The sequence below is a fragment of the Podarcis pityusensis genome (genome assembly GCF_964106645.2).
Source record: "Podarcis pityusensis genome assembly, chromosome: 1".
Classification (NCBI taxonomy): Eukaryota; Metazoa; Chordata; class Lepidosauria; order Squamata; family Lacertidae; genus Podarcis; species Podarcis pityusensis.
Genome location: NC_138028.1, coordinates 96,115,693 through 96,138,079, shown reverse-complemented (window position 1 = coordinate 96,138,079; position 22,387 = coordinate 96,115,693). Strand labels below are relative to the sequence as shown.

The window sequence follows — 22,387 nt, the reverse complement described above, 5'->3', positions numbered from 1 at the left end:
AATGAAAATTGCCTTTGGGTTACATGCAGAATTCTATTTTTTTTAATAAATAATATTTATTATTTTTCCAAAAACTTAAACACTAAAAAGAAAAAAAATACAATACAACACATCAAATTAACAAAACAAGACAAAGACAATAAAATAAATCAAACAATTTCATTATCCCATCTTTCATTCACTTATTTCCACGACCTCCTCACACCTCCCTTTTTGTATTCCACTTCTGTTAATTATTTCAGCAATTCCTTTCCATCTTCCTCTGTTTTCTATCCTATAATTATCTTGACTCATTCTAACCTTATTTTTTCCTTTAATGCTCTATTAACCTATCTGTACTTAATTCCTTATAGTATTTCTACTAAAGCCATATAACTTCATTCCAACATTTTTCTAACATTCATTAATTTTACAATATTTCTGTAGATAGTCTTTAAACTTTTTCCAATCTTCTTCCACCGACTCTTCTCCCTGGTCTCGGATTCTGCCAGTCATTTCCGCCAGTTCCATGTAGTCCATCAACTTCATCTGCCATTCTTCCCGGGTGGGCAAATCTTGTGTCTTCCAGTACTTCGCGATGAGTATTCTTGCTGCTGTTGTTGCAGACATAAAGAAAGTTCTATCCTTCTTTAACACCAATTGGCCGACCATGCCCAGGAGAAAGGCCTCTGGTTTCTTCAGGAAGGTATATTTAAATACCTTTTTCATTTCATTATAAATCATCTCCCAGAATGTCTTAATCCTTGGGCATGTCCACCAAAGGTGAATGAATGTGCCTTCAGTCTCATTACATTTCCAACATTTATTTTCGGGCAAATGGTAAATTTTTGCAAGCTTGACTGGTGTCATGTACCACCTATAAATCATTTTCATTAAGTTTTCTCTTAGGGCATTACATGCCATAAATTTCATACCTGTGGTCCATAACTGTTCCCAGTCAGCCATCATTATATTATGTCCAACATCTTGTGCCCATTTAATCATAGCTGATTTCACCGTTTCATCCTGAGTGTTCCATTTCAACAGCAGGTTGTACATTTTTGACAAATTCTTAATTTTGGAATCTAGCAATTCTGTTTCCAATTTTGATTTTTCCACCTGGAAACCAACTTTTTTGTCCAAATTATATGCCTCCATTATTTGGTAATAATGGAGCCAATCTCGCACTTTATTTTTCAATTTTTCAAAGCTCTGCAATTTTAGTCTGTCTCCCTTTTGTTCCAGAATTTCCCAATACATGCAGAATTCTAAATCATATTCCACTGGCAGCGTTTGGTCACTGAAAATGTGAAAAAATAATGAACTGGTTTTTTATGCAAGCCAGTGATGCACTGACCACATATGAGTTTAGGAAGTTTAGACCTCCTAAACTTGCTTGTGCTGATGGAACAATCTCCTTAGTGCTACATTGAAATCCACCCATAATTTCTATTTTGCCCTTCCTTCCAAAGGAACCCAGGGCAGCCAACAACAAATCAGTAAATACAAATAACATAAAAACAAAAGCATATTTAAAAGATTTTAAAATTAAAACATCTAAAAACATTTAGAAACAATGATTGTTTTGAACTATTTTTTATTCAGAGTAGACTCATTGAAATTTATGGTTATGATGAACTTGTGTCCATTAATTTCAGTGGGTCTACTCTTCATAAAACCCATTATGAACATTTTAAAACAGTAGCATGCCCTCACAGTTGATCATATTGAAGTTGTCAGGAGCAGTAAAGTTCAGCCATCAAATGCCTGGGTGAACATGATTATTTAAAAATCCCTCTTGAATGTTAATAATGAGGGAGGGAGACATACCTCAGACATTTCTTAGATAAGGAGCTGCCACCAAGAAGGCCCAGTCATGCCTACTGGACAGCACCCATTATATCTGAATCAGGTGAGGCCGTAGATGTTCTAGAACACTGCCTGGAGGTAGTGAGAAGCTGGATGAGGACAGATAAACTACAGCTGAATTCCAATGAGATTGTAGTACTATTGATAGTCCTCCTAGAACTCTGCCACTTCAAAACTCCATTGGCAAATTACATAAACTAATTCCGTATTAAATCTAGGGATGAATGGATCAGTTCTAGTCAGTATCACTTTAAACATTGATCTTTTCTTGGTCTGTTATGCCCTGTTTCCCAGTGATTTGTTTTGTTTTGTTTTTAACTTCAGCAAAATTGGGAGGACAGAAACAATCACAGTTCTGCATAGTATTCTGAAAGCAGGACTGCCTTTAGAAATCTTTGAAAATATTTTTCATGCCGGTAGCTACTACTGCAAGCATGTTAGAAACTGGTGTGCCCTTGTTCAAAAAGTGACAGCAGGTATCTCTGGGAAGGATGGTATATGATGACATGCCATCCTCCAAGAGATCATGGGTATGGAAAATAGATGGCTGCTCCCCATATTCCAAATTGGTGTATTAAAAAAGTTTTTTTTAAAAAAAACCTACAGAAGTAGAGCTGAGAATTTCCTATTCTTTCAGTAGTAAATATTCAATAATACTCAATTAAACATTCACTTTTGGCTTTTTTTTGTATCTCTTAGGTTGTACATGGTTTTGATAAAATTTTGTATGGAGCTGCACCTCTACTTTGTTCTGAAATTCTTTTCCGTTGGATTTGATTTCTGTTTCTGTACATTGCTTTGAGATTCCTTTGATTATAAAGTGATAAAGAAATTTTATTACAAAATAAAACAAATGTATCTCTATCTCTAATGCATTATCCTACTTACTGATAAGAATTCATCTTTTCTAACATCTCTGCTCTTGGGGTTTATTTTGTTTTTCTTATTTGTTCTTACTTCTCTAGATCTTGCTTTAACCAAGAATGGAAAATCGAGTGTGACAGAAAGTCACAAACTCCTGCTGAAAGTGAATGTTTGGCATTTGGGGAAAGGGAAAGTTTAATTGTTTCTCTTCCTCTCCTAGCGGCTCACACCTTTCAAATGTCACTCCTCACTTCCAATTCACTGGGTTGTATGTTTAGTTTTTATTTTACTCCTCTTGCCACTACCACCTTTCTCTTTTATTCATTTGCTATAAATGGCACTGTTTAGTTTAAACTACAAGACAATATATATTTGATTTCAAGGCTTGTGAGAAACAGCTAGCATATAGGATGAACAAATTGGAATATTGCTATTTCAAGCATTTTTTTTCAGAGCCACAAAACAATTTGACAATTTAATCTTCGAGTTTATTATTTTTGTAATTTGTCTCTTTAGAGCAGCAGCCAATGTGCTGGACTCCAGATGTTTTGGACTACAACTCCCATAATCCCTGACCATTGGCCATGCTGGTTGAAGCTGTAGTCTACAATATCTGGATAGCATCTTTTTGACTACCACTACACCTGCTTTTCCCCCAGGGGGTACTCAAGGGCACGCAGTACTGTCACCTCTTTTTTGTTGCTGATAAAATGTGCCACTTACTGTAACAACTTCATGGTGAGTACCAGCACCTGTTTTTCTAGAAAAAAGCACTGGAGATAACCACTCATTTACAGCAAGACAATACAGTGGTACCTCGGCTTAAGAACTTAATTCGTTCTGGAGGTCTGTTCTTAACCTGAAACTGTTCTTAACCTGAGGTACCACTTTAGCTAATGGGGCCTCCCGCTGCCGCCGTGCCGCCGCCACACGATTTCTGTTCTCATCCTGAAGCAAAGTTCTTAACCCAAGGTACTATTTCTGGTTTAGCGGAGTGTGTAACCTGAAGCATCTGTAACCTGAAGCGTCTGTAACCCGAGGTACCACTGTACAAATATGTCTACTAACTAAAGCTTTTGAACTGCAAGGAAAGGAAATGACATTTGCCCCAACACCAATATCAAGACATCAGTCCATGTAGGGTAAATATGAACCCTACATACATATGTTATTAATACAGCTTATCTGCAAGGTGGACGATGGCCCACCAGTAGACCGTTGCAAATCTTTAAAGCTCTTGTAAACAGAAGTCACACCCTTGAAAATGACCTGGGCTTTGCAAACATAAGGGTTTGTACAACTTTTTATCCATTTAGGTGTTTTCTTCAGTGTAGTCAGAATGATTTTTGCCAAGCGCAAAAATAGGATCACTGTGTCATACTATTATTTATACATTTGGAAATTGGAACACTTAACTATACAGTGTACTACAAAACTGAGAATGTATGCTATATATATTCTAAAGATGTGTCAAGAAACTGTTCCTAGAAGGGTTCATACCCACACTTTATGTGCTCAAACACAATTTTGCCATTTGTACTCTTTGACTATTCTGCTTAATGGCAACTATAATCACTTGATTATAGCCCTGCATCATGAAAAAAGGTAGATATCACTTTCTAGAATTTATGTACATTCATTCCTTTTACCTTTTTGCTTTATAGAAATGAAGACAGGAATCAAATTGGTACATTACAGTGGCAGCATTGCTCTTATTCTCACAGCTATGCTCGTTTTTCTTGTACCCGTGGATAAAGTTCTATCTATATATCTACTATGTGTGTCATGAAAAAAGAGAATCCATTCCAGGCCCTTCTGAGAAAAATTACTGTGCTATATATAATGAACAACATTATGCAAATGCCTGTCTCTATAAACCAGGCACTAAACTAGCTTGACTAAATACTGTAGTTTGTTATAAGGTTCCAGATTATATACCCCCAAAATACCAGAGATCAGCTAGATATTGTAATTTTGTCTGTATTTTGTATTGTTGTCTGTGGTAACTACTGAGTATGCTTAGGGGGGTTGAGACATGTTTAATTTCCAAGCCATCTGTTTTTCTTCTTTTGGTAAGCTGTTGTATCCTATACAACTACATTATAGCTGTAATGCAGTAATTAATAGATTCCACCAGTGGGAATGGAAACATTTTTTGCCAATTTCTCTCCCCACTCAATCCCTGCAGCTGCCCACATACAATTTGCCCTGGAGGTTCCTGCAATCCTCCAGAATATGTTTTGAGGCAAATTGGGGAGCTGCAGGGAAGATGATGGATTTTCAACAAAAATCTTCTCTCCCTGTTTTGCTTTTGGGTGCTTTTTGTAAGTAGAGCGAGCTCAGTTGGATTCCACCCAGTGTGTTTAAGAAATTTACTGAGCAGTTTAGAATGAAACAAGTGTATTAACTTTGTTCAGATGGCCTTGTGTAATGAGGAGACTCACCAGCCATGTCTTTCATGGCATATTAAGAAGACTGGAATGGAGTCTTTAAAGACAAACCTTGTCAAGGGCATGTTATATGGTACAGTTCAAAAATTATTCATATTGAAACTAACACAGTTAAATTCAGTGCAAGGCTAGAAAAGGCCATGTTGAAACACTTCAGATTTGATATGGAGATCCCTTCAGCATTAGTTTCATGTTGTAACTCCATAGTTTCAGTGAGGCTACAGTCAAAACTCTATTTTCAATCATTTATCAACTCCCCCCCCCCCAAAACTATAAGAAGTGTGGGAGAAACTTTTTATGTACTCTAGATCTTGTTCTTGTATACAAAATGCAGTAATTAGTTGTGCATGTGTAAATGTTGGTTGTACTGGGAATCCTACTAAATACGGATGCAGAGGTAATCATTCATATGTGGCATGAAGTGTTGGCTTGAGAATACTGCTGTGGAGCACAATATCATCAAAGGAGCAAAGCTAGTGTCGTATGTTCCCACTGGCTAGTTTATGCATTTGGCAGTCCCCACTTGAAAAGGGTACATGCCTGAATAAGGCTTCTGTTAGCTGCATACTCAACTTATGTGAACTATAGGAGCTGGCTACTAGACCAATCATCCTTTTGTTTGTGGAGTATATTTTCTATTACACTCAATTCTCTTTACTGTTGCTTGCAAGTGTTTTATGTAGTCCCATCATTCCAGCATCTAAGAGCTTCTCTTGTTTCTTGGTGTGTTGATTTTGTGCAGTGAATGGTTTGATTTCCATATAGTTCCTCACTATGGCAAATGCTATGAATGAAAACTTTGCAGTAGGCAATACAATAAGGTGCATGCAGGCACACAGTACCATCACTGTTCTTTTGAAGTTAGGGAACAGCAGCTTATTGGAGGAGCCAACTGTTTGATCAGCTAGATCCACCCATGAAGAGCAAAAACATTGCCTTAACTGTAGCTGACTTCCACGGAAGGAAGTCTATTTATTTGGAGGCAGACAATGTCAGCAGATTGTCATTTGTGGGGTAAATTCAAAGGTGTGTCTGGGGTAAACTCTTAGTAGTACTGTTTCTTTTCTCCCCTATCGCCCTTAAGGACATGATTCATATAAATCCACACAACACAGAAAATTTAAAACAGAAGAATGCTTAAGTTTTAATTTTTTAAGCAGTACTGTTTGTTTTGTAAAACCTCAGTAATACAGTTCTACAACTATGCATTGGATTGAGGATTAAAAAAAAAAACTACAGCAAATTTCTATTTGAATTTTTTTGTCTGCTGTGTTATTTCAATAATATGTTGTATCTGTTTAGAGTAGCGTGACATGATCAATGTTTGTGCAACTTACTGAATAAATAGTGTGTAGATAGCATCACATCAGCTGAATAACAGAAGAACATTCAGGTTTCATAGGTCTGGAGTGGGACACACCATTAAGACACTAGTTTACTTTGTGAGTATTTGAACTAAAGGTTAACAAATTATGTTACCCACAGTGGTATGTTTATTGTGGAACATCACCATACCTTTCGTGATCAATATAAATCTATAAAGATTGGGATCTATAGCATAGTAAATCTTTAGCATTGGCAATTATTGCTACTAGTATAGTAGTTACAAGAATTCATGATGTATTAATGGAGATAGTGTGAAAATACATTATAATTGGAGATATCACAGAGTGCAAACATTTGATTTAATTGGGTCAAACTAACAGGGGGCTCTTTATCCTGTTCCCAAGACAGTTGTACTATCTGCATTCAGCTCTGGTTTACAAGCAAATTACAGTGTGTAACAGAATATTGTAAGTTAATTGGTCTCTTCAAAGGTTGTGTGCTGAAACTGTGCTACACCTGGTACTCTGTATCAGGTTTGACTGGAGTTTAAAACAGGCAGCTGTATTAATTTTGCTTCCTAAAATTTCCTCAGTACCTCAAGATTTATTATAATCAAACTATATTACAATCCAGTACAATTTGAATGCTTCATTACACCCCACTGAAATCAACGTGACTTCATTTGTTATGTAGGACAATACATTGTTTTAAAAACATATTCAGAGTCCTAGGAATTTAAGGTAAAATGAGGTGTGTTAATCTCCAGAAAAACACAGATTCATGATGTCTTAATATTTTAACATTAATGCATATGGGGAATAAGTTGGAAAGGTGCATCTTGAAGATGGATTTGTTTACTTTTATATAAAAATATAAATATTTAGATTTATAGTTGTCCAATCCCAAGGCCTGAGGGTACACAATGAAACATTATAATATCATCAATATTAGCATTGCTAAAACATGTCTATTATGTCTTGGCTTGCCATTTGTAGTTGGATTTGGCAGATTTTTCAAAAATACAAATGATCTTCAGCATCCATTGCCTTCTGTGGAAAGGACACAATTAAAACAAAGCCCTTTATTAGGCACTCAAGATAGAAGAAGAAGAAGACGAAGAGAGAAATATAAGTTAAAACATGTGGTGTACAGTATTCCATGCAGGAAAAAAATATTTATATAGTTTTCATATTTTGATTAATAAAAGGATGTTAATAAAATGTGGCATGGTTTTATAAGTATAGAACAAATTGCTTACTTTTGTTTTCACCAATGACATTTTAACATACTCTTGTGTTTACATTTCTTTTAACAGGGATTAACTTCCCTCACTATAGTTTTGCAGGCAATTAGGGTATTTCACTATGAAAATATTATATATCATAGAAGTCCTCCTAGGATGGGTCCATAGGGTAGGGATTTATGATAAATGGGGCAGGAGGAAACAACTCCAGAAGCAGCATGACATGAAGGTCAAGCACTTTTCAAGCAAGCAGAACTAGAGAGATACAAAGAGCACAGTACATTATCACAGCATCCCTCCATCAAGGCAATGTAATTGGAGAGCCTTCTTAAATCAGGCCTTCTGATTCGAAGCTAGATTTGTCAGTCACAAAAGAGCTCTCCATCCCCATACCCATCAGGCTCCTGTTTTGGTATGAGCTGCTATAGAGAGATCCTGAATCTTGATTAATTGATACAGTTCAGCTTGGTATTCAGATGAATCTGATCCACAGCTCTAGAACATATGATTCCAGCTTCTCCCTCTTGAAGAGGGAAATTGTAGAGTTACTTATTCCATTGTGGTCCATCAACTTCAGAGCAACAGTGAAAATCAATTTTTATGATATTTAGTAAAGAAGTTTAGAAAAGAATAAGAATAAGAAATGTATGAGCAATTTGATTTCCTATTATTCTTCTGACTCTACTGCCATGTGTTAGGGAACAAGCAGGAAATATTATTGCACAATGCGTCATTAAAAAAAAAAGTTGTCCTAAGGCACTTCTTGCCATCAGATGATAAAGGAATTCAGAATTCCTCTTGCAACTGGGAAAGATGTATAGTATATCAGGAATGGAAGCTATACAGTGCTACTCAAAATAGCTCTTGACAGACCTTAATATCCTCCTGATGATTTAATGGCATAGTTCAGTTGTGGAGATATTGCATGATGGTGGAGTTCAATTCTTGCCTTTTATTGCTCTCCCTGAGTGATGATGGCCAACTTCCTGCTGCTGCTAGTCAAAATATGTATTGGTTTCTAAGGGAGCTATGTGTGTGTGCAGGGGGTGATGTTCAGAATTATAGGAATCAACTCTACTTAAATAAGTTCAGCAAATAGGGTAGTTCAGTAGAGAGCTAGAGATGGGAACAGGAGGAGAGGGATGCCTTATCACTCAAGTAAAACAGCTTATGGATATATTATATCCATCCTGAAAATGTGTCTAGGTTGTGATCCAGAAAGGCAAAAGTGCTCATGCATGTTTGGGCAACAGTGGTAATTGTTGGAGTGGGTGGGGGAGAGCCATTGCCAGCCAAGAACTAACTGCATAAGGATACAGTACTTCCCCTGTGTGGGAGATGCTGCTCTCCATTGTTGGGGAGGACATGTTTTTGAGCAGTATGATGCATGAGAGGAAGAGGGGAACGTCCCCTTACAAAGGTTAAGTCCTTCTTTGCGACTTCTTTTGATAGAACTCATTACTTGAATCCTGTCCAGAAATTTTTATCCTCAGATGACACTGGCTTTTTGCTTCCTGACTAGTCCCAAAGAAAATAACAAACACAGTGTAAAGGCAGGGTAATGGGGAGGGGGGTGTATCGCAGAAACTAAACAAGTCTGACTCTCACAGCGACCCCTTGATTGGAGCATCTTGGAAAAGAATAGTGCAGAATAGCTTCCTGGCTGCACAAAGTGGGGACTGAAAGTTATATGAAAGAAACTTCCTATCATTAATTCTTACACAAAAGGCAGTCTTGTTAAGGACAGGCCTAGATAGAAGGGACATTAAATGACAACGAATACAGGTAATAAGCTGTCATCAGACATCACAATATAATTTTTCCACTAGAGAGCAGTCAACTTTCTAAAGTGTTCTGAAAGAATAAAGGTGGAATTGTTTGCCAAGCAATGTAAATCCAACCACCTGGGGAAGGTGTGTGCTGGATGATGCTCATAGTAACATTTCCTGGAGTTAATTAGTATCTAAATAGGAGCATCAAAGTGAATATTTCCATTGGTCTCTGAGTAACAGAAGTCTTTGCAGTATTCACATTTTCCTATGAATGTTCTGGAAGCAGACTGTTGGTTTTTTTACTGAAAGCATTCCAGCCCTGCAAATACATCAAAATATGCAGTAAAGAAATCATCTTTAATTGTGGGTCGCTGACATGAGATTTTATGCACATGCCTGGCCAAGTCGCATCACACATTCAGCATAACCCTGGAGTGATGGATCTCCTTTAGCAGTGATCAAGAATGTAGTATCTTCCTCAAGTGCACCTTTCTCGCATAGAGCTGTAAACACACCTCTGGATATGATTATTGGCACCCCTAAACAAAATCAAAGTGACAACTTTTGGGAGGCTTTTGTTTTATTTTGTTTTGCACCTTTATTTGCAATAATTAATCCATGTCCTCTGGAAGAGTGTTAGCTTTTGCGCCAGTGCCAAGCTTGAAAGAACTGGGCTTTCCAGAACAATAACCTTAGCATGCCAGGAGTCAGTAGATGCCTTCTGCTCCGCTCTCTGGCTTGCAAATACAGTATCTACAAACAGAGCATTCAGGTCCATATCCTGAAGCTCAGTTGTTTGCTTAGCCCTGCACGGTCTTGCAAAGTGATGTTTTCCTCAGCAATAAAAACAAACAGCTCCATGCACCTGGCAATTCCTGGGTCTGCTCTTTCCGTTTGTGCTGGACTTTGCAGGAAACTTCCTTACTTTTTGTATTCCTATAACTTTCCTTTTCTCTTGAGCACTGCATGTGTTTTCCTCTCTGCAGCTCCAAGAGCTTGCAACTGCTATGCCTCTTCTTCTTCAGCTCCATAAATGACAACAGCCTGTCAGCCTGCCAGCCCTCATCTGGTCTGATCTAATACCATAAATAATACAATATCTAATGAGTGAGTCACCCATGCCTCCAAATCACAAGTTTGTAAAGCAGCTTTAATTATGTAACATGGGGATCAATTATTTTCCTCTTCTGTTCCAGCTCTGGTTAAGTACTTGTCACATTCTTTTTTGGAGCATAGTAACAATTGTGGTATTCTGCTAGTCAGCCTCTCATTAAAAGGTTGGGAACTCTTGAAAACCTTCCCAGCTTCTTCTCCAACCACATGCCAAAACAGAAACAGTATGGAATCTTTCATCTTTTGCATCTACACCACAAACAATGCTGTAAACGTCAATGCCTTGCTTCTGCTTCCTCTTGCTGGCCGTGCTGCCTGGAAGCAGCAACTTTCCTAAAGGCACTCTTTCTGCCATAACCACACTGCTCAGATACCAGTGTGGAATAGGCCCAACTCTTGACACCATGTGGTAGTCTTACATGGGTGCTTTGTGCATCTACTCAAATGATTTCACACCTCCCTGTTAACCATGCACCCCAGCAGACTTCTGCAGAACTGTTGAACAGTTGCTTTATTAGACAGTTAACAAACAGGAATGGATCTGAGCGTTGTTCCTCCCACCCCTGCAAAACTCAGCTGGTGAAATAAAAGCACAAACACAAATCCCATTCAGTGAGTCATAGGAGAGGTGATTGTTATAGCCAATCTCCTTTAAAACATCTACACACCACATACCATTGATAACTTTATTATCAAATACAACAAAGATATTATGGCTGTCACATAGGATGTTTTAAGAAAGACTTATGGGTGTGCCAAGCAGTGTCCATAATGTATAAGTGTTGCATATAATCTGAATTACCTAAGCAGATGGACTGTTGCTATATTAGAGATAGCAGTGACCAGAAATGTGTGGCGTGGAGATTGTCCTTGTGCTTTGGGCAATCCGTACAATAAACCTAATTCCAAATATTATTTCCTGTGGCATCCTAGATAGCAACATAACATTAGAATAGCTCATTGTAGAGCAGGCTATAGTTAGAAAAAAAATAGGGATACTAAGGCACTTCATGATCACAGATAAGCCAGTGTTAGAATTTCTACTGATTTCTAAGATGCTCTCCAGATAACATCTGAACTTGGGAAAAGTAATGCTGTTGTGATCCTGGTTGGCACTGCTTACTGATGCATTCACTAACAAATGCAGCCACACTCATATGACAGGTTCACATAATGCTACCGTGAGTCTCCCCCCCTCCCCCCGGTCCAGAATACATGATTATTCTTGGCAAAACAATTCGTGTCACATCACTACACATTTTCCCATGCTGTGAAATAACCTTTTAAGTCTTTAGAAAAAAGAAAGAGGGTGTCAAATAAGGCATAAAAATCACAAGTCATAATCATTTTTTTGTGAATGGCAGAGCACATCACTTGAGCTACATTCTCACCTATTTAGTTTTCGGGATAGATTATGTGTGTACCATTTGACAAGACCAAATGTGCATGAAGTGTGAATGAGCAAGCATAGTGTTTTCTAAGAAGGCACTAAATATAAATTGGAAACTTCGGATTCCAGAAGTGTACTTTTGGGTATCTCTGTTTTGCTGTCTTCAGTAATGAAATTTAAAATCTTGCCTTTTAAAAGATTTGGTGGTTTTTTGGTATGTTTCAGAAAGAAAGGAGTGTTGAGCCTTCAAGCTGATGTTTGTTGGTTGTTGCTGTCTGCACAGGAACTCTAAAATTAGTGGGGGTTTTTAAAAGATATAATAAGTATTACCTATTTTTCAGGGACATTTTTACATCTGCTTATATAATAGGCAAATGACAGAGTTAAAAGCTTTTTTGAACATGTTCATCAAAGTTATTAAAACTTTATTTTCCCCCACATAAATTATATAAATAATAATGCTAAATTCAGTTTATTTCTGAGTCTTTTTGATCAGAATGGCCCCGGCCACTTTCAAAGAGACAGTCATAAGGCCTCTCCTTATCAAAGCATCTTTTGACCATGAAAACTATTCCAACTATGAGCCAATTGCAAAGATACTCTTTGGGGGCAAGTTGTCTGAGTGAATGGTTGGTAAAAACACTTTTGGATGACATGGATGATCTAGATCCATTTCAGCCAAGTGTCCAGCTCAGTTTTGGCACTGAAATAGCATTAGTCACACTGATGGATGACATGTTGGGAGAAAGGCAAGGCAAATGCGCTTCTTTTAATTCTCTTAGTTTTCTTGGATGCTTTTGATACATACCTTTAGTCATTGTATCCTTATGGACTTGTTACCTGAGGTTGGAACTGGGGGCACTGCTTCATTGGTTCCTTTGGTTCCTTTCATTCCTGGATAGTCGGTTCCAGAAACAATGCTGGGGGACTACTGCTCTGTCCCAAGACAGCTATGCTATGGGCTTCTTCAGAGCTATATTCTGTCTCCCATGCTGTTCAACTTCTACTTGCCACTGCTGAATGGGGTCATCTGGGGATTTGGGGTGTGGTGTCATCAGTTTGCTGATGACACTCAACTCTATTTCTCCTTTTCATCAAATTCAGGTGATGCTGTCGAAGTGCTGAACCGATGTCTGAGATCAGTAATGGATTGGATGAGGGCCAGTAAGCTGAAGCTCAATCTCGATAAGACGGAGATGCTATTGGTAGGTGGTTTGTATGTTTTGGGAGATGCTGTGTAGCCTGTTCTGCATGGGGTTGCATTGCCCCTTAAGGACCAGGTTCATAGGTTGGGGGTGGCTTTAGACCTGACTGTAACTAGTGGTTTAGTGACACAGAGCGCCTTTCACCAGCTTAATATAGAGATGGTCTAGCCACAGTGATTTTCACTCTGGTAACATCCCTTCAGGACTACTGCAAAGTGCTTTCCATAGGGGTGCCCTTGAAGAATTGTATAAAATTAGAAACTATAGTTAATACAAAACGTGACAGCTAGGGTTACTAACTAGAACCGGGCATATGGAAAACATTTCCAGGTCTTGAAACAGCTTCATTGGCTCCCAGTCAATTTATGGGCTCAGTTTAAAGTGTTGGTTTTAACTTTAAGAATTTAGGACTAAAAGTACCTCAAGGATTATCTCTTTCTGCACAAACCTGCCCAGGTATTAAGATCTTTGAGGCATTTTTCAATACTTTGAGCTATTTATAGCAAGGTGGGCTGTGACCTAGGATAGGTACTTTTGTAGTGCTTTCAGATAATTTTACAACAAACTGTCATAGTTATATGTTTGTATAACTGTCTTTTCCAGTGCAGTCCTATTCTCTTCAGCCATACAGATGTAACTCAGGAGATAAGCTAGCCCACAATATTCCCTACTGAAAATGTGTTGGTTTTGTTTTGTATATTACGGACTTCTATACCTGAGAGAACAGAAAGATTGGAAAGATTGATTCCTTTTCATTTTGTTGCATATTGTTTTTGATTTTTGATAGAAGCCTTTTGAGCAGGGGTACCTATGAGGCTAGACATACAGTAGCCCTGTGCCTCCTGATGTTTATCGTTAACAGTGAACACAATTTTAGAGGTGGTGACCCTCATTTGTCATACTGTCACCAAACTGTCATTTCTTCACAAGTTCCCCTATAAGCCTGAGCTGCGCAAAATGAGCAGGACCTCAGGTAGAGAAGCACAGCATCCATAAAGAAACCCTCAATTTTCTAGTTGAGAAAACAAATCATTGCTGATTTTCTGAGAACTGTCTTTTTGAATCAGGCCAAGTGGCCTGATGCAGTCCAGTATTCTGTCTTTAGCAGCAGCCAGGCAATTGCCTCTTTGAAATTCACAGATAGGGCCTGATGATAATGATCTTCTTAGCATGGGTAGCCAACACAATGCCCATCAGAAGTTGTTGAACTACAATTCCCATCAGCCCCAGCCAATATGACCTATAGGAAGGAATAATGGGGGTTGCATTTTCTTCATTTATTAAATTTGTTATCCTCTTTTCATTATAAAGCAATCCTAACATTGTAATCCAGCAACATCTGGAGGGTACAATATTGGCTACCCCTGCCCCTAGTTTGTGTTGAGGAGCCCAAAATCAGGTTCTGGTACTACTGCATCTGAACGTTATTGTTGGTAACATTAATCAGTCAAATCATTTTAAAATCAATCTTGGGTAGTGACCATTACTACATCTTACAGACAGTGGATTCCTTAAATTAATTTATATGCAGTCCAGTAAACAAATGTTTCATTTTGTCTGTCTGAAGGCTGTACATCTTCTTGGCAAGTCACATCTCTTCCTTATGTTCTTATGGTAATACTTAGTCTTAAAATTGTGATGCTAAAGGTTTATTCACATCATATAAGCCAATGAAGCTGAGTGGCAGGGAAACTGTGGCATATTCTTTGATGTGGGGCTTCGGCAACCATGCAACCTGTGGAGATGTGGGGCTAAGTCAGGCTTCAGCAATCATTGCACTGTGCTAACTGAGCTTAAACCAACCTCCTATCAATTTAATCAATGCTTGCACACATGCAAACACACTGTGTGCTATGATGCAATGATACACTATATATACATATTCATTACATTGAAGATTGGTGCATGTTGTTAAAATCTTTATTATGCTGTACTGTCTTTGTAAATTACATCTGGTTTATATTTATAAGGTCAGCTTTTCATTCTCCCCACAGCTGTCTATAATGCTTTGCATTATGATTCATACTCTGTAAAACCATCACAAATCAGTTCATATTTAGATGAAACTTGTCACGTAAGCTTTTCAAGTCAGTGCATGGGCATAGAATGCCCATGCTTTTAAACATGATTCTTGCCAGTCACACTATGCTGCTCACTGTTAGACAGGTCTCTTTTCCCAGCTAACTAAAGGGCTATTTATTTTTAAATGTTATTTCAAAATAGGTTTGCATTTGAATCAGAAAGAATCCAAATATTTGTAGGGCCTAAGCCCAATATTAGTCACCCTTCATGTGTATTGTTTCAGTTGCACTGTTCCTCAGCATAATTTATCTATAATTCAACAAATGGGAAGATCTCTGGCTTTATGTTTGGAATCAAAGGGGTGGTCAGCTTTAGCTGGCCAGTTAGTGGACATCATAACCCAGATTCAACTAACTAACCCATTGCACTAGCAGAAGCCAGTGCAAGGGTTTTCGCCAGTGCAACAGGGCTCTCCCCTTTCCCTGTACCGCTCTGAAATCTGCTCTGGAGAGTCAGAGGGAAAGATCAGAATAATGCAATGCTGAAATCCTCTTCTTGTTGGCTCATAATTATAGACCAATAAGAGGATGAAATTTCATCCAAGGTTTACGTTTGGGTGTAAAAGCTTGGCTGGTATAAATACTGGTCAGGGAAAGTACCTGTTGGAGCTCCTCAGTTAGAGTGGAATAGCAAGAGACTTAGGAATAGGCTAAGGAGAGGATCAGGGAAGCCTTTTGGAAACCAGGAACAGAGGGAGAGGCTGGCATCTGAAGGATAGCTGGAGTTCCAGCTTAGGAGCCAATGTTACTTAGATGTCCACATGTTTCCTGTGTTTTGGCTTAAAGCATGCTTGGATGGGGCTCGGAGAGAGCTAGCTACTTGATGCAAATGAGTTGCCACCAAGGGTGTTTATCCCATTGCCAGAAATCATCACTGGGTTGCAGCAGCAGAGGCAGAAGGCTGTACAGTACAAGTATTACAAGTATTACGCCTATGAAAAAGGAGACAGCCTCTTTGAAACAAAAATGAAAGGAAAGTATCCGTAAGTGTTTAAATACTTGCCAACTATCATTTCTGGCTACCCTTGCCCACTTCCCTTACTTCCCCCTCTTATTGAAGAAAAAATGCCCATAGTTGCTCTGTAGATTTTTAATTTTTTTTTAATCCATCATTTTGTCAAGTGGCCATAAAATGCTTCCATTATTCTGTCAAGGAAGTGTTCTTTATCACACAAAATGTCATTCATTGGATTGACACTTTAATAGACATTAATAGTGATTGTTCATGATTACTATACTTGCTCTCAGCACTTGCTTAGTACTTATGTATATGCACAGCTTTATTTTAGTATCTCCAACACTTCAGGGATTTTTATCTGTTCACACTCACTGCAATGAGGTTTTCTGCTTTATACCGAGGTGACTGTGACACCAGGGTCTCTGTATGACTCTTCAGCAGACATCTTCATTGTTTGCAAACATCATACTTTCGACAATGAAAAAGAATTGACTTTTTGTGTCATTCCATTTTTCTCCTCTAAAACTTTCTATTCAAACATAAAGGGAAATGACAACTACAAAGTAGTTTCTTGAAATACTATAAAAGTTTCTTGAAATAAGCAATGGATCTACCCTTTCCTATTCATCTGATTCTAATGTGCAAACATATCAGCTGCATATCTTTTCAGAGTACAAAATGGCAGGTCACCACACCAAGGAGCTTACGATCTATAATTTGACAGAGAGAAAGTAACGTAGGAAGGCAGGTGGAGGCTGAATTGAACAGGGAAGCAATTAGCAAATGTTCCAGTTGCAATTGCTTAGGCTTGGTTGCAGGCCATCAGGTACAAGGACCAGAACAACTAGACTTCACAGAATACATGGGTTTCGAATGAAGAGAGACAGAAAAATATACAGCATGTGGCCAGAACATGTGGCAACAATTAATATACATTAACAGAGGTTTTGCGTATTATGTTTCTGCTGAAGAAAATGTTACATCATTGTACTTTTTCTGTAAATTTCTTCCTTCTGCACTGTTTCATTTCCATGGTATGTAAAAAAGGTAAAGGTAAAGGTACCCCTGCCCGTACGGGCCAGTCGTGTCTGACTCTAGGGTTGTGCGCCCATCTCACTTAAGAGTCCGGGGGCCAGCGCTGTCCGAAGACACTTCCGGGTCACGTGGCCAGCGTGACAAAGCTGCTCTGGCGAGCCAGCACCAGCGCAGCACACGGAAACGCCGTTTACCTTCCCGCTATAAAGCGGTACCTATTTATCTACTTGCACTTAAGAGTGCTTTCGAACTGCTAGGTGGGCAGGAGCTGGGACCGAAGGACGGGAGCTCACCCCGCCGCGGGGATTCGAACCGCCGACCATGCGATCGACAAGCCCTAGGCACTGAGGTTTTACCCACAGCGCAAGGATTTTAAAAAGCACTAAACCACTGTTTATGAAATATGCTAAGGTGGCTTTGTTGAGGTTGAATGATAAAACCACAGTAAAAGTTTTCTCATGCTTCAGTGTTTTTATTTTTATTTTAAAAAAAGATGGATAGAAAGATGGATTGAAAATCAGTGTGGCATAATGGTTAAAGTGTTGGGCTAGGACCTGGGAGGCCAGTTTCAAAATCCCACTTGGCCATGAAGCTCACTGACTGGCCTTGGACTAGTTTCTGCCTCCCAGCCTAACCTCAAGGTTATTATAGGTATTAAATGAGGAAGATGGGAACCATGTATGCCACCTTGAACTCCTTGGAGAATCATAGAATTGTAGAGCTGGAAGGGAACTCAAGGGTCATCTAGTCCAATACCTTGAAATGCAGGAATCTACGGCCCCCATCTAATTTGAAACCATACTGGACCCTGCTTTGTAAATGTACTAGCAGTTTTATTGCTGCACCACTGGGAGAAAAAGGTGGGTTATAAATACAGTCAAACAAACAAACAAACAAAAAGACAAATAAAAGCTATGAAATTGTTAGATGTTCTTGTAAATGTTTTGGTTACGTAACCATTTTCTCATGCAAGTGCAATCGGAATTCATTCTTGATTAACAGCCATTTAACCAAATAAAGGTTCAAGGGTTAAGACCATATGGCCAATGTTGCTGCTTTTTTTTTACACAGTACAATTGAACTTGTTTTACACAAAGGAGTAGGATGTGGCTATACTGATTTGATGAAACCACCTCCATTAGCAAGGTCAGAAAGACTAGAAGCACTGAGCATTCCAATTATCTCTGGACAAATCAACAAAATTAGATGCTACTAATGAATTCATTACTTCAACCTAAGCACATTTTAATGTATTGGATGGTCAGTGATGTCTTTTCTTCATTGAATAGGTCCATTAACTAAGAAGCTAATGCATGAAATGTTTTGCCTTTGCTGATCCTTAATGTGTTTTTCTATTAACAGATACAGAAGTGGTGTATAAAAGCAGACATGGGCATGTTGTTAAACTGAATGTAGAAACAAATACAAGTACGTTATTGCTGGAAAATGCAACTTTTGTAAGTATTAAATCTTTTTACGATTACTATGGCAACAACAAGTTCTATTATACAGTCACAGACCTAGTAAAATTACTATGCTATGTTTGGCAAAGAACCACATATCTTACATGCATACCAATACAGCTTCTTTTTTTCTCCCCCTCCCCTCCTTCATTTCAAACTCCTGAAGCTTAATTGTACAGATGGTTAGCAATGTGACATGGCGGAACTGCTCACCATACTTGTGGAACATCTTCACCTTCTTTCCAGGCAATTCTAGATATGTAGAGCAGAGCAGATTATGGACATGTAGACACTGGTTTTCCATGATTATAGCATTAATTGATTATTTCTGTCCTTTCTCTGAATAAAACTGCTATGTTTTCTGCTTATACTCCACTTGAAGATAGTGATGTGATTTTTATAAGCTTTGGCTGCTTTATAAGCTATGCTGTTCCGAGCGTGGTGGGGGAGATGGAATGGCCTAGCCACTATCAAACATGACCTGATAACTGGTTATATTATTGCAGTCTGCTTAATGTGGGTCTTCCTTACTTGGATCTGTCTTCCATTTGCTGTAAACAAGATGTGAAAAACGTTATTACCAAGGATGCTAGCTCTTCGTTTAGTGTGGAACACATGCCACCTGTAGAGAACTATGTTGACTACCAGTTAGTTTCCTCAGATAATTCAAAGTGCTGGATTTGGGTTGTGGGAAGCCTGGCCTTTGGTAGTCCTAAGCAGAAGTCATCACTCTGTAGTTAGGTTGGTGATGATACAACACAGGGCCTTCTAGTTCTTGTTGCTTCTGAAACTCTCTCCATTGACCGTGTCATTCAGGCTTTGATGAATTTTAGAAGACAACTGAAAATGATTATCTTTCTCTTAACTTTTAATGAATTTGATTGGTGCTGCTGATAAAATGAATGTGCTGGTTGTGTTATCTATTCAGTTTTGTTATGGATTTTTATTCCTAATTTTTAAAACAACGTTTAGGATATTAAAACATATATTTATAATGTCTAAAGAATCCTTGTGATTAAGTGGTGCAATACAAATATTTTAAATAAATAATTTTGTTTTCAAGTAGGTTATTAGTGGATACAACAAAGTCTTAGCATCATAGAATTGTGGAGTTGGAAGGGACCACAAGGATCATTTCGTCCAACCCTTTGCATTGTCATATAAAACATATTTACAGTAACAGATAGGTAGCCGTGTTGGTCTGCCATAGTCAAAATAAAAAAATAAAAAAAATAAAAAAGTGTATCTGAAGAAGTGTGCTTGCACACGAAAGCTCATACCAAGAACTAACTTAGTTGGTCTTATAGGTGCTACTGGAAGGATTTTTTTTATATTTACAGTAGTTCAGGACGTGCACCCAACAGGGGTGGGTGGAATCTGTCACTTTGGGTTTCTCTCTTCTTCTAATTTTTCCTGTCTTAAGTACAGGTCTCCACATTGCCACATCAGTTTGTGATTATTATTTTTAGTTCTCAAGAAAATTCACCAGCTCTTAGTGTGAATTTATCCTAATATACCTATGTTTATATGCAGCTTTCCCTAATGCACACATGTGCATTTTTATGTCCCAGGTAAATCTCCTTCCACTATTTGGATGGTGATGACAAGCCATTCGAAAACCCCAGAAAACCATTTCCAGTTGTGCCCTATAAATACTAAAGAAAAAAGATATCACAATAGATTTCCCACAATATAAAAACAACAGTGTCCCATTTCCCAGTTTGTGTTCCTATTTGTTCTCCTCATTTGACAAGATTTCCATTTTCTGAAGGAAGCCTTATTGCCTGTAATAGCTTCCTTGATTATGATTATTAACTATACAGACACTCTCATTGATGTGAAAAGGGTCTAGGAGTCTTGGTTGACCACAAACTTGACATGAGCCAACAGTGTGACGCGGCAGCTAAAAAAGCCAATGCAATTCTGGGCTGCATCAATAGGAGTATAGCATCTAGATCAAGGGAAGTAATAGTGCCACTGTATTCTGCTCTGGTCAGACCTCACCTGGAGTACTGTGTCCAGTTCTGGGCACCACAGTTCAAGAAGGACACTGACAAACTGGAACGTGTCCAGAGGAGGGCAACCAAAATGGTCAAAGGCCTGGAAACGATGCCTTATGAGGAACGGCTAAGGGAGCTGGGCATGTTTAGCCTGGAGAAGAGGAGGTTAAGGGGTGATATGATAGCCATGTTCAAATATATAAAAGGATGTCACATAGAGGAGGGAGAAAGGTGGTTTTCTGCTGCTCCAGAGAAGCGGACACGGAGCAATGGATCAAAACTACAAGAAAGAAGATTCCACCTAAACATTAGGAAGAACTTCCTGACAGTAAGAGCTGTTCGACAGTGGAATTTGCTGCCAAGGAGTGTGGTGGAGTCTCCTTCTTTGGAGGTCTTTAAGCAGAGGCTTGACAACCATATGTCAGGAGTGCTCTGATGGTGTTTCCTGCTTGGCAGGGGGTTGGACTCGATGGCCCTTGTGGTCTCTTCCAACTCCATGATTCTATGATTCTATGATGTATTTCCTGATTTGCATTATACATTCTAGCTGAGCTGGTGTTAATGTGCTTTTGAATAATGCCAAATATTCCGGAGATATTTGACTTTCCTCATTTTGACTTTCATCTTCCTTTTTACCAGTCCCCTCATTTTGGGGGACATTTAAAGTAAAATGTAATGGTTGGACTTCCTTACATGTAAGTTGAATTTGATAGCACTGTGGTCACTTTGCCTAGTCAGTTCAACAACACTTGTATCTCACACCAGGTTCTGGGCACCACATAAGATTAAGTTCAGTGTCTCCTCCCTTTGTCAGTTCCATAGCCAGCTATTCTGGGACACAGTCATTTAGAGTATCTAGAAATCTTACTTCTTTATCATAACTAGAAATTTTACTTCTTTATCTAGAAATCTTACTTCTTTATCATATCATAATTTTATCATAACTTTATCATTTTCCCTGTTTAAAAGATCAAGGCTGTTTAGACAGCAGAAATATTACTAAGTTCAGGAAGATGCCTCCCCCCCCCCCACTATAAATTTAGTTTTCTTCATCATTGTACCAAATTCCTTCTCCTAGATGTATAGCCCTGAGCAAAGATGTAGAGGCTGGCTGCTGGGACTAAAATGAATATAGTATGAGGAGTAAAAGTGAAATTTCTGTAATATCCATGACAATAATCCAGTGTTGTAGATTGAGGTTAAAGGTAGGTCTTGGTTGAAGGCTACTACACAAATGAATGTATTTTAGAAGTGAGCCATTGTTTCTTAAACAATGGATGTGGTGCAGTTTCTCTCCCCCCCCCCCATTTCTTATGTTCAGTTGAAAGGGGGGAGGACACTAACAGTACTTTAAAAGCAATTAAAATTGATGCAGTAGTAGTGCATAGCAAATGAGACTGTTGAGCAAAGATTAAAGGACCAGCCACACAACAACAGCAACACAGGGTATGTATTTAGTCAGGAAGCACAATTACCGGTAAACAAGAAAGGCTGGAGCTAAGTTGTTCTTGCAGGCTGATTTGAAAACTAATTCAGTATCTCAGATATTGTAGAAATTTACCACTTAACTTGTGGGAAAATTAAAACAATGTGTCCTTAATTATACTGTTTTTTGGTACATGAGTGTGTGCTTTATTTG

At 38.5% G+C, this 22,387-nt stretch overlaps 1 protein-coding gene across 3 annotated transcripts in view; it reads left to right on the top strand.

Moving 5' to 3' along the window:
* DPP10 (dipeptidyl peptidase like 10) overlaps positions 1-22,387 on the top strand; it is a 580,058-nt gene that overhangs the window by 441,091 nt on the left and 116,580 nt on the right. For all 3 annotated transcript variants that reach the window (XM_081006655.1, XM_081006654.1, XM_081006656.1), the window contains one exon: positions 18,648-18,742. In XM_081006655.1, the coding sequence (XP_080862781.1) occupies positions 18,648-18,742 (95 nt within the window). The remainder of the gene's footprint in view (positions 1-18,647; positions 18,743-22,387) is intronic.